This window comes from Electrophorus electricus, chromosome 8 (genome assembly GCF_041902795.1).
Source record: "Electrophorus electricus isolate QZ-2024a chromosome 8, ASM4190279v1, whole genome shotgun sequence".
Taxonomy (NCBI): domain Eukaryota; kingdom Metazoa; phylum Chordata; class Actinopteri; order Gymnotiformes; family Gymnotidae; genus Electrophorus; species Electrophorus electricus.
The window spans coordinates 7,714,379-7,727,032 of record NC_137504.1 but is presented as its reverse complement, the minus strand read 5'-3'; the positions used below and the strand labels follow the sequence as shown (position 1 = coordinate 7,727,032).

At 45.8% G+C, this 12,654-nt stretch overlaps 1 protein-coding gene across 3 annotated transcripts in view; it reads left to right on the top strand.

The window, feature by feature from the left end:
- zbtb16a (zinc finger and BTB domain containing 16a) overlaps positions 1–12,565 on the top strand; it is an 80,735-nt gene extending 68,170 nt beyond the window's left edge. For all 3 annotated transcript variants that reach the window (XM_027004194.3, XM_027004211.3, XM_027004204.3), the window contains exons 5-7: positions 2,388–2,558; positions 5,962–6,129; positions 7,593–12,565. In XM_027004194.3, coding sequence (XP_026859995.2) covers positions 2,388–2,558; positions 5,962–6,129; positions 7,593–7,822 — 569 coding nt within the window. In that variant the 3' untranslated portion in view covers positions 7,823–12,565. The remainder of the gene's footprint in view (positions 1–2,387; positions 2,559–5,961; positions 6,130–7,592) is intronic.
- The last annotated feature ends 89 nt before the right edge of the window (positions 12,566–12,654 follow it).

The following is a 12,654-nucleotide window of genomic DNA, read 5'->3' as shown; positions in this document are numbered from 1 at the left end:
TTCCCCTCTCTCCCACTTCTCGTCACACGTTTCTATTTAATCATCGCTCTGGGCTTTTTTGGGTGTGGGCTGTTTAATTTTCGCCCCAACCTTGACAACTGCCTGTAGATTACCCAAACAAAGGAGACGAGTAGTGGGTGTAAAGCGGCGGGCGTGAGCAGGTAGTGAGGTGCCTGACGCGCCAACAGTGGGCGCGGGGGGCGCCATTAAGCAGTGGCCAGTGCCACTCCAGGCCCATTAACTTAATGCAGCAAGTGGAGCAAAGAGACTCTTCCAAATAGATACGAGTGGAGGTAAATTATGCCCAAACTCCTGTAGCAGAGGACTGCTCTGTCCAGGCGCCACTTCGTCTGACTCAATTTTACACTGTAATGGAGGTGGCTGGGTTTCCCTCTCTCTCTTTCTCTCTCTGCCTCCTTTTCTCTGCTTCGCACAGCCAGTCCATTTTCTCCTGCCTCCCCAAACTTCACAGTAGAACACTTAATTCCAGCTAACACCAATCAGATGGACACTGCACTTCCTTTTCTGGGTTGTGCTTTATCAGCCATCTCTCTCTCTCTCTCTCTCTCTCTCTCTCTCTCTCTCTCTCTCTCTCTCTCTTCCCAAAATAGTTTTCCTCCTCCCCCCCAGTTAAAGTAATTTTACCATAGAAACTCTCAATATCTACCACTGGTTGTCGGAAAGATAGAAACACCATTTCTTCCGCTCACATTTATAATCCATCATATTTTAATCAATGGTGGTGTGGGTGTGTGCGCGCATGCATGTGTGTGTGTGTGTGTGTGTGTGTGTGTGTTAAGGTAGACTTTCCACATAAACCCTTTCTGTGTTGTGAATTAGGTGCATGAATGTAGGTTATTGTGACACTACCTAATTACATACCAGTTATGTTTAGGTAGTGAGGTAAAAGGCCAGACTGTCTGCTGTGGGGGTTTGGTCGCACATACAGAAACACGTCCATGCCCACTCGCTGATCCTCACCTAGAAAATGACACTCACTAGGGACCTGTCTTACCACAACTCATGGTGCACCGTGATTCAGGTTACAACAGTGTTACAATAAAATATTGTTATAATAAGTCGCATAATAATTTATTCCTTTTTTGGCCCCATAAATGGACGTGCTAGAAAGGTTTTACTAGTTATTGTCAGCCTGCCTCAAATTTTAGCTGGGCAGAGGAATGGGGAATTTAAAAAGCAAACAGCACTGCAATGGTGATATGGTTTCCCCCTCCCTGTCAGGACCTCTGCGTCCTCTGGGTCAGAGTCCAGATCCCAAGCCTGCTCAGCCCAGCCCATCTCCTGCATTCCAGCCTGGCTTCCCTGCTAACGCTGCCCCTCCCCCTTACCGCTGCCTTTCAACTCTCTTGCCCAAAAACCCTAGTGAGCGTTTGTGCATTTAGACTTTATATCAATCTCTGAAATTCTCTGTGCATCTGGGGCGAGTGGTGGACGAGAACCCGCGTTTTTACGACGCATCTGCCTGTCGCTCACCCTTGCTTCCGCACGTCCTGATCCCGCTGGGCGACCCGCTGACAGCCTCCCGCGTTACTGATGAATGGAGACCAGGAGGCAGCGAGGCCGGAGAGAGGCGCCATGGAGGCAGGCAGCTGGGAGAGGTGGAGCTCAGCGCAGGCAGGCAGAGAGCCAGGAGGAAGCCTTGTCAGTATCCATTTGCAGAGACGGAGCAGTTCAGCCACGCTGAGGTTTAAGAATGTGGCCGCTGCTGTCTTGCCTCTCTGTCTCTCTCTGATTGATCCACGTTTCCACGTTTATGAACATGAGGTTGGGGCTCCTCATAGATTTTTAAATTAGCGGCAGCTTTGCCCCAAAGATGCATTATTGACTGATGAAATAGAAGCTGAGCTTGGAACACTCCTTCTTTCCCCTAGTGTTTTCTAGAGTCTGGTAATTGAAAAAGTGTGTGTGTGTGTGTGTGTGTGTGTGTGTGTGTGTGCGCGCGCGTGCATGTGCTTGTGTCTTTATAGAGCTAGGCATGCAGCTGTGCATAGTTTCCATTGGTGAATATTTTAATTTTAACTGATTACCAATCTTATCCAGCTGTTGACCTGACCTTGCATCACAGCTGCGCAGTTGGATGTGACCACTTTACTCGTCTGCTAGGACGTTTGGAGTATTTTTGCAGTGTAACCATCCACTGTTCAAATCTGATTGTGCAGCTGATGCAAGCGCTACAGTGGTGCTACACTCAGACAAGGTTCAGAACCACACCAAAGGGATTTCAAGTGAATGTCAGATTGTTCGCACAGATGTCCTAGTTTTACAGCTGACTTGAAATAGGGGTTTCATTTTCTCTCTCTTTATCTGGCTCTGTCTCTCTCTCTTTCACTGACATTCTCTCTGTCTCTCTCTCTCTCGTTCTCTAGGATCAGACATGGCTATCTTCTGTCTCTTGTGCGGGAAGCGCTTCCAGACGCAGACGGCACTGCAACAGCACATGGAGGTCCACGCCGGTGTTCGCAGCTACATCTGCAGCGAGTGCAACCGCACGTTCCCCAGCCACACGGCGCTCAAACGCCACCTCCGCTCCCACACAGGTCAGAGCCCCTCACCCCCATCTCTGCCCCACACAGGTCTCAGCCCCTCACCCCCACTCCCCGAAGCCATCCGCAATGCCAGCACACCACACCAAACTAGTTGATGCCAAAGGGGATTATGTCCCAAAGATAAAGGGGAAAAAAGTCCAGATGTTCCCTAAATGATGCCAAAATAAAGTAAATGAACAAGCGAGCCCAGGCTCCCTAGTTTACACAATGGCCCAAATAGTCGCATTGCTTTGATGGTTTGACTGGTAAACAGAGTATTTGTTTTCCCTCCAACTTCCTACAGAGCACGGAGGATTCATAATCCATCCACCTCTCACGATGCACAGTTTCTCCGTTTTATCTCTTGCCCCTGATGGCTTCACAGTACCTGACCTGACGTGACTGTGACGCACGTCTGTAGCGTACGGTGTGCCACGCGTCACGGCCACGTCGCGCTCTGGATCCGTGCTGCGGAGCTTTCCCTTTGATGTCCCGCACATACTGCTGGAGAGAAGCAGTCTGAGCTGACAGGTCATTTAGTAGAGGGGCCCCGCATGGTGATGCCTTGTGACAGCGCCGTTATTCGCCAGGCCCGGGCCAGCCCTACACGCTGCCGAACAGATGAGGTGATGCGGGGAGCAGCCCCCATTCTACGCCGGGGAATATGAGACGATGGAAATGAATCCCATTTTCTCCCGAAAGGCTCCTTCTCTCTCCCGCCCCCCCCCCCCCTTGCCGTCTCTGACCTTAAATAACAGGGCTGTGTGTCAGAGAGGCTCGGACCCGCCTCAGCCGGGATAAATATTTGAAGCGAAAGCGAGTAGATGAGCAGAGGCCATCTTCAGTTTGGGGGCGGGCGGGGGTGTGACAGCAGTACTGTACGCGTCCAAAACGGACACGGCCTCGGAGGAGATGCGACTGCCCCACCCCCCCGCGCAAATGTCACACGCGGCTCTCCCCTCGGCCAAGGCAGAGGGAAGGAGAGAAGATGTGACGTTGCACTTCTTTGAACCCAATTCCTCTGTAGGCGTGCATCAAATTACAATGAGCAGTCACAAGCACCCGTTTAATGTGATGTGGGAGCTTTTGTCAAGGGATTTAAAAATGAAGGAAAAAAAATTGCGATTGGCCCAGGCAAAAGCACTAAAAATAAGTCCCTCATTTTTTTTTTAAACAAGAGGTAGGGGAAGAGAGCCAGTGCTCATATTTAGTCGTTCTTTGATCTTCCTAATCTCGTTCATATTTTTTCTCATGCCATAGAAGGAATCGCTGCAGTAAAAGCACACTGATGTTCTGCTGGTGATCCATAGAGCTTCTGCTTCACCAACAATTAACCCCTACTCACAAACAGCATTAATCCTCTGGATGCTGTAATTATTCTCTCTCAGCATAAAATGCTTCCCTACATTGTAGCTTACTGGAAATTTATGATCTATGTATTCCTAGAACTATCGGTGCTCCAGTACAAAACAGCACCTAAAATTCTGAGGTTTATTAAGCTTTATTTACAGACTTTGGGACATTAAGAACCAAAAACATAAAAGTCCCCTACAAACAAGAGTGCACTAGTGCATGTACAGTCGGAGCGATGGCTCGCATCCATCGGGGGTTAATAATCATGGCTGCTCACACGCACGCTCTCCTCCTCCCTCCCTCTCGGCGTGGGCTCCTTCTGCCGGCTGGGCCTCGTTAATATTCCGTTGTTGTTCTGCGCTTGTGTTTTATTCGGAGCCCATTTTCCATCTGCGGCGGGTGTTTTGTGTTCGCAGCTGTGTTTGATAGTGCAGGCCAGCCGAGACCCTGGCAGTGATGGATCCCTGATTTACGCCGCTTAGTGCATAATGAACTGGGCCCTGAGCCGTGGTCCTGGCAGGCTGCAGGCGGCACCCATGCACCCTGGCCAGGTACACCACCCCCTCCCCAACCACCATAGCCAGCCCATCCCCCCAGGGCCCAGGGACGCAGGTGGCAGCCCCCGAGCTTCCCTCACCCACCCATCACCCCCCTCCTCAGCCCAGACTCTCCCTCTGCCCGATGGCTGACCGCGTTGCGGGCATGGAGGGGGAACACAGAACCAGGATCTGTGGCAGCCTCTTGATCTATCACCTTGTATCTTTACTGCCTCCAGGCTTAATGTATTCCTAAGGAAACTAAGCCCCGCCAAGCCCTAGCGTCGCTGCGAAATTTGATAAGCAGATTGGCTTATGTCTGTGGCGGCAAAACACTGCATTTACACGAAGCCAGCGGCCTAAAATAATGCCTTGTGTTAGATATATGAATTCATGCCCTGTAGTATCAAGTGCGAGCTGTCACCAATTATTCTGCCAAATAAAGATTAAAGATGCTTGTACTGATTGTGAGAGCAAGCCACTGAATTGAACTCTGGGGCATTTGCAGCGAGGAGCTTTCTTTGGGCTCGGCACAGATGTCTCTGATTGAAGCGCAGGCTTAGTCGCAATTAAAGTCAGGTGAATTTGGCGGGATTACTATTCCTGTCGCGTGCCGGAGCCCAGACGCAGACGGTGATGGATTGCGCGCTCTGCAGCGGCAGAGACGCTAGAAAGAGCACAATGTCTTACAGCGCGAGCCACAGATAGCTTCATGCAGACAAATAAAGACCGTCACTTTTATTGATTTTTTTTTTTTTTTCCCGAGCCACCACTCTGTTTTTTTCCTATTCTTGATTTATTTATTTATTTATTTACATTCTCTTCTCCCATTAGTCCGAGATAGTTCGTCGAACACAAAGCAGTGACATTTTAGCCCAAATAGCCGAGCGAGTGTAAAATGTGTGGAGCATTTAGGTGCTGCTCGCTCCGAACCTGCCCGAGGAAATTGACACTGTCTCGTAACGGGGGTGGCGAGAGGCTGAGCATGACAGTACATAACGAGAAACGCAATTTATTCGTCGGCACGGTGCCGCTCGGACAGCCAGATAATGAAACACGTAGGTCATTCACAATGACTTAAACCTTCAGCACCGTAGTGAAATGCATTAATCGAGAACATTACACGCCTGGCAGCGTCGTGCATCTGTACAGGGTGAGAATGATCTATGAGCAGAGGATAGCCAGACACAGGAAAGCAATTAACAAAGGGCAAGAGAGCGCGCCCTGCATATCATAATATCCCTGATTATTGGCATCTGAATATCCATTACATGCATGCCTGAGCACCAGTAATACCATGATGAAACTTGGCCTGTGAGTAGAGGATCATGATATGTAAATGAGATGTTATTTTTGTCGCATTGGTGAAACTGTCATGTTCCACTATATCTCAAATGTTGCAGGTTACAATTTTTCCCAGTAAATAATAATGCCCTATAAACACCTATGAAAACCTATGAAACAATCACCTCAAGCCCCACAAACATGTGCTAAAGTGCGGCGTCTCCCGTGTGTCCGTGTGGCAGGTGACCACCCGTTCGAATGCGAGTTCTGCGGGAGCTGCTTCCGGGACGAGAGTACACTGAAGGGCCACAAGCGCATCCACACTGGGGAGAAGCCCTATGAGTGCAACGGCTGTGGCAAGAAGTTCAGCCTCAAGCACCAGCTGGAGACCCACTACCGTGTGCACACAGGTATGGCCCGCCTCTGCCTGTCTACTGGTCTTCGGCCCCTCCTGAAGCAAAAACGCGTTTACGGCTGCCAGCCAATGTGACTCGATGTGCTTGGCTAGTTGGGACGCTGGCACACCGATGCGCAAGGATGGGTCATTTGCAGTGAACGCCCTTGCTCTTCTCGGGCAGTAGACATGCACTTGTATCGCTCTCGCGTGTTAGCCTTTGGCCTGCGACATGATGGTTGCCAGAGCTCTTCTGTGTTGCTGTTAAGATGTCTGATTGATTCGAAGTTCTTCTATAAGGCCCTCACCAAAGGGCAACAGTATTTCCTGTGCTGTCAGCTCTCCCCATGACAAGGGGATTAGGACTGTAGCGCTGAGCCTGGGGTCTCTCCCCGTCCACTGAGGCCCGGCCTTCTCCTCCCCACTGCGCTCGCCTGGACTGCCCTTAAACCCTTCTATCAAGGCAGCCTGTCAAATGATTGGCTTTTTTTCCCTTGTTGGTCAGTCCAGGCCTGGCTGGTGGAGCCGGGCATGACTGAGATAACAAGGGCAGTGACAAGCTTTCAGTCAAAGGCCAGCTCGCACAAAAGAGAGCCGCGTGACGGAGCATCGATGCGGCCGGCCCGTGCTGTCAATGGCCGATCAATATCCAAGCTCCATTTGCAATTCATTATTGCCTGGTTATCCGAGGCCACCCTGTTTACAGTGCAGTTAAAGTACACCACCACCATCGCCTCCCGAGGATTTAATGGCCGCCTCGTTAGAGCCGTTTACATGAACAGCCACAGGCGGGTGTGACCTTGCACCTCCCACCCGGGTCACGGCTGGTCCGGTCCGCTAGCAGTGGAGCACAGGGCGTAGACGAGCTCGCCAAACTGAGAAGTACAGACTCTGGGTTTGTTCTCCACTCATCTTTACATTTTCCAGTGACATATTTTAAAGGTCAACATTTGTCACTGGAAAATGTAAAGATGAGTGGAGCATCTTTACATTTTCCAGTGACATATTTTAAAGGTCAATATTTGGATGATTTATTTGTTGCTGCCAGACTAAATGGAGCTTAATGTTCTGTTACTGTCACTAGGTATTGTTTCTCTGAATCCTTACATTGAAAGAAAAATGGTTAGCTATACAAAAGCTATTCAAAAATTGTGCACCCATTTATTTAGTTAAACAGGTGTTCTACCTACACTGCATGTAGATGAAAGAGCTAGAAGATGCAGATGAACTGTTTGTTTTTCTGACCAGTTGAAGCTAAATATCATTAGTGTCCTACCTGTGCTGTCTCCCAGCACCCTTCGCTCAGAAACTATCCTCTCCCTCATTTAGCACATTAGTATCACATATTTAGCAACTCCAGAGGGTTTCTTTTAAACCCAGCGTGCTTGAGTGCGTAAGTGTGCCAGGGGTGTGTCCTTGGCGTTTTGCTGGGCACTGCTGGCGCCTCTGCTCCTCTGACCCTGTCTCCCATCCCCGCAGGTGAGAAGCCGTTCGAGTGTAAGCTGTGCCACCAGCGCTCGCGGGACTACTCGGCCATGATCAAGCACCTGCGCACGCACAACGGCGCCTCGCCCTACCAGTGCACCATCTGCCTCGAGTACTGCCCCAGCCTGTCGGCCATGCAGAAGCACATGAAGGGCCACAAGCCCGAGGACATCCCCCCAGACTGGAGGATAGAGAAGACCTACCTGTATCTGTGCTATGTTTGAAGTGGGGTGCAGGGGGATGCACGTCCACCAGGAGGGTGGGGCAAGGGGCAGGGTTGGGGCGGGGAGGCCCACTGGGCCAGCGGCCGGAAGCGTGGTTAGGCAGTCAGTTTGGAATGCAGGAGGATGTAGTTGGAGGAAGCGAACAGTGGGGGAAGGGGGGTTGGGCACATTTTTGTCGGAGGGGGCTGGGCAAAGCAACGTGGGAGAGGATGTGACATAGAGAGACAGGAATACAAGGACACAGAAAAAAATTCTTACCCGTTTAGTATGGCTTCGTCATTGGTGAGTCCCCGTTGTGGTGTTGCGTTCTGTTGTGTTGTAATGGCACCTTGTGGAGTACTCATCTGCTCACGGGAAGCAGCATCTCAAACAGGAAGTCTGCTCTACACACTGAGGTCATGCAGTACTGCTCATCTTCATGCCAGACACACACACAAAAACACGCACACATGGAGTTTAGGATTCTCCCACTGTCTCATGGAGGGCTCTTAAAAATGATGTCCTCTCCTGTTTCCTCTTAGTATAATACTGTTTCACTCTTTAAACTTGAAGTGGGATACTACCCCTTTTCCTCGTTAATAACTGTTCACCTCCTTGAACTTAGATGTGACATACCAGGGGTTGGTGTAACAAGCACTTACATCTGCCAGTAAGATACTTTTGAATACTTTTTGAGTAAGATGCATCTGAATTGCAATACAGGTGGTCATGTGTGTTGGTTCTGCTTTTGGGGAACTGAGACAAAAGCTTCAAAGAGAGCATCTTTATTGATGTACCATAGACACTCAGTGGGTAGAGTCTTCCTGAATAATTTACATTCATTAAGGGTTTATTGGTTTAACCAGCATACAGATCAGCTAAGCTCTCAATGTTCCATTCATAAATGTGATTTCAGTTTCTCTACATAATCTCTACTTCTGCAGCATAGCTGTCAACAGCTTCATTGCGCATATTACAAATCCACGTTACGACAACAGTTTCTGTTTGATGTTTCTTCTCTGACATTGCTGAGTGCCACGTCTCGCCATTCTTCTGCCCTCATTGGATTTCCATTGCAGCACACACTGTACGTTTCTATGGAATAATAACTTGACACTTTGGGTTCTTTTCTTGCTTGTTCTCACATTTATTTCATTATTTCATTTTTATTAAGTACTTGCCCGGTAAAGAAATCAGACTAACACAACGTCATCATTGCCATTAAGTTCTGAAATGAAATTCGGCAGTACACTGCGCATGTCCATTACCTACTAGAAATCTAATCAACTGTTTATGCTGTTCTGATATAGAGACCAAAATAATGACTAAAGCTGCTTTTGCCAGTGACCTGGACACTAAAGCGCACTGTGACATACCGGACTAGTCCCCGCATATCTGAACAGTTAGTGAAGAAGAGTTTCACCTGTGCTATGAGGTCTGGTCTGTCCAGCCTGGAGGGCTGCCATAACAGAACAGATCAGCTCTTCATATGGGTTTGGTCCTTTGCTTTGTCTGTGTCTCCTATTTTACCTTGATTTATCTCAGCACATTGTACTTGAATTACCTCGTTTTTTGTGACCTCATGTGCTTGCGTTTTTAATTTTTCCTTTGTTTCGTTTGTCGTCTCTTCTCTTTTTTTTGTATATTTGATTGTGAACGCATGTGTCTGCCTGCTATGTTTCACGGAGGAGATGTGAAATATGATATGTACTCAGAAGTGCCACGATGAAGAGAGATTATTGCATCTTTGTTACCAAAATTGGTATTTTTTTTTAAAAAAAAATTTATTAACCCTACTTGTTTAAGAGCTTGTGGGTGTGGTCATTTTTTTGTAAGCTACCTCTAAGTTTTGTTTTATTTCTTGTTTTATTTTCATTTGCAAAAGCACATTTTTGTGTTAAAGTTTTGCATTATTGCAACGTTTCATCTCATGCTTTCAAGCATTATCTGTTGAGATTTGTAAGTAACATATAAAGGATAAAATTTGATAGTGATAATTAAACAGAAAAGACAAGCAATTATTTTCTCATACAGTCCCCCCCCCTCACCCCCCAACCTTTTAGTTAAGAGCAGAGAAGAGATTTAGAAGCCTTAAGTTTGGGGAAAGCATTGATATGGGAGGTATGTATGGAATTGATGGAGTGTAGTACTTTAAAGTAAAAAAAAAAAAAGTTAAACTTGAAAATATGTGAATAGAATTGTAGTTTTGTAATGTGAAAAAAAAAAAAAAAAAAAAGATGGTTCACTAAGCCTGAACCGTGAAGAACAGGTCATATGCAGAGGTGCATTGTGCGTTGGACAATTGGGGCTGCAAGTGGTAATCGGAGATGAAAGGAAGGAAAAAAAACTAAATCCTGTCGGTCAGCTTCTCTTTATATGAGTGTAGTCCTGAGCAAGAGCCAACAGAGGCCATTTGATATATAAAATTGTGATATTTTTGTATTGAGTGTCGGTCCCTTTTCCATTTGTCGAGGTTTCAGCAGGGCAAATCTTTGTACATTTTTTTTATTTTGTTTTGTTTGACATGATTCTTTCCTGGTTTGAATTGTTTGCCTTGCTCCTCTTTGGTAATGTTGGACATAAATGTGTGAATAAGTGGTGGTAAGTGTTGCTTTCTGAATGTCAATACATTGTAGGTGAAGGACTAAATCAGCCACAAACTCCTTTATGAGAGAGAGAGAGAGAGAGAGAGAGAAATTAAATGTGATGCCAATGATCAGTTACATTGCACACAAGATTTCAAACAATCATGTTGCCAACATTTTATTTCTTTACTTGAAGTTGCTAAAGGGGGGGGGAGACATAGAGGGGCCGGGGGTGTAACTGTTTTATGTCTTGTTATATCCTGGAAAACACTGTGAGTTGGGACTCTTTTGATCCCATGTGAGATTCAAAGCAAGCATAAGTAGCTCAGTGTCAAAGGCAGAAATAATATTGTTTTTGTATGAGTGGCAAATGTCAGCACATATTAAGCAGATATTAAAAAAAGAGTTTGTAATATGGGGCAACAATAAGAGATATAAAGCCACATACTAGTGTCTGTTTTCTCTACTTTTGTTTTACTTTCCTTTGTGTGTGTGCATAAAGGTATGAATGTCGGTGTGTGGGTTTCAGAGAGCGTATATTGGTGACAAATGCACTAATATCAGATAGTAATGTTCTATGCCACTTTTCTCTATATATGGTTAAAAGATTTTGGCATTGATATAGTTCTTCCCTCAATGTTATTCTGATGTTTCTGTAATATTTGTGCCTAAATGAATTGTTCAAGGAATTGTCCATCTATATCTGCTTAGTTTCTGTATTTTCAAAAGAAAATAACTGGTGTCTCTAGGGCTCCAGGGATGCCACAATGAACAGATCCTGCCTGTCTCCCCAGGAGGAGGCTAAATCCCTATTAACAATGTCCAATTAAAAGAGCTATTTTGGATCATTTTATGGTCTGCTTTTTTCATTAATGACTAAATATTAAATTCTGTATTGTTGCAGTGTTTTGTATACAATTTGAAAGGAATTTTAAGATGAACATTCCTTGCTTTGAAATATGTGCATTTGTCTCGATGATTATCTAACAGTGTAGGCATTTCTGTTCTGAGAGTCACATTTGGGCACTGTTTCTTCAGTTGTTTGAATGTCAGCAACAGGTTTGCTGATTAAAGCTAATGATGATGCCTTTTCACGTTGACTCTGATGTTTTACTGAGATTTTCTGCCCCAGCATAACGTTCTTGCTTTCTTTCTTTTTAAGAGTACTTACATTGTCGGTGCATGTAAAGAGACAGTAAAGTCAGTCATCCTGGCATCCCTGGAGTTGGCTCACTGTGTTGGCGTGTGGTGTTTTAGAAAGAGTAGCCATTTCATGCCGTGTTGCCATGCATGTGCCACTTACGTCTAGACTAAACTGTCTGAGTAACAAAGTTCTGAGACATTGTCTTTTTTTTTTTTTTTTTTTTTTAAATTAGCACTGAGGACCAATTGCCCTGTCGGACCAAGCCTAACAAAGCTTTTTTTATGTAACAAAGCATCTCTCTCTCTCTCCTCTCCCTCTGTCTTTGCTCTCTCTCCCGATCTCATTCTTTCTCTCTGGCTCTCTCTATCCCCCCCACCTCGCACTCCCTTTACTGTAAACCCCCCCTCCCCTTTTTGGGCTTATGTGTTTTTCTTCCTTGTCGTGACAGCACAAGTGCCAGTCGTTGCTCTGTACTAAAAAATAGTGTTTTTATAATTATTTGAATTGTTATAGTTACGTCTACCTCAGCACCTAATCTTAGCCTAATCTTAGAAGGTGCCCAATTTTGTTTTTGTCTTTTTTTCTGTTTGTCGTCAATTGTAAAAATTTTAATTTGCATTAAGCTTTGCGAAGGTCCTTTTGTCTTTTCCAGCAACATTTTTGTAGCACTATTTTCTGCCAATTGTGCTACAGATATCGGCATCAGTTTCTGATGTGGTTTTTCTTTCTGTGTAGGATCCGACACATCTCTTTGTAACATTTCAGTGTTCTCTGATGGAGTGTGGAAAAAATAAAGAAATTAAAGAGATTTAATGCTGCAGGTTTCTTCTCAATGTTGTTACTGAGTAAATTGTGTGCCTTTAATAGTGAGAGATTTTTTTACATCCTACTAACAGTAGATTGTTTTGTAGTGTGGGTTTTTTGGGTTTTTTTTTGTTTTTTTTTTGTATTTTTATTTATGAGTTTCATCAAATAACAATGTTCAGTTGTACTCCTTAAATCTGCAGTTAGAAAAAAAATAAAAAGTGGACTTAAGTTTGTCTGGCTTTTCATGTCTTTTACCTGCTTACTGAAAGTTGTAGGCCTTAATGTCAACTAACAAAAGGCCTACCTCAGTCGTGCCA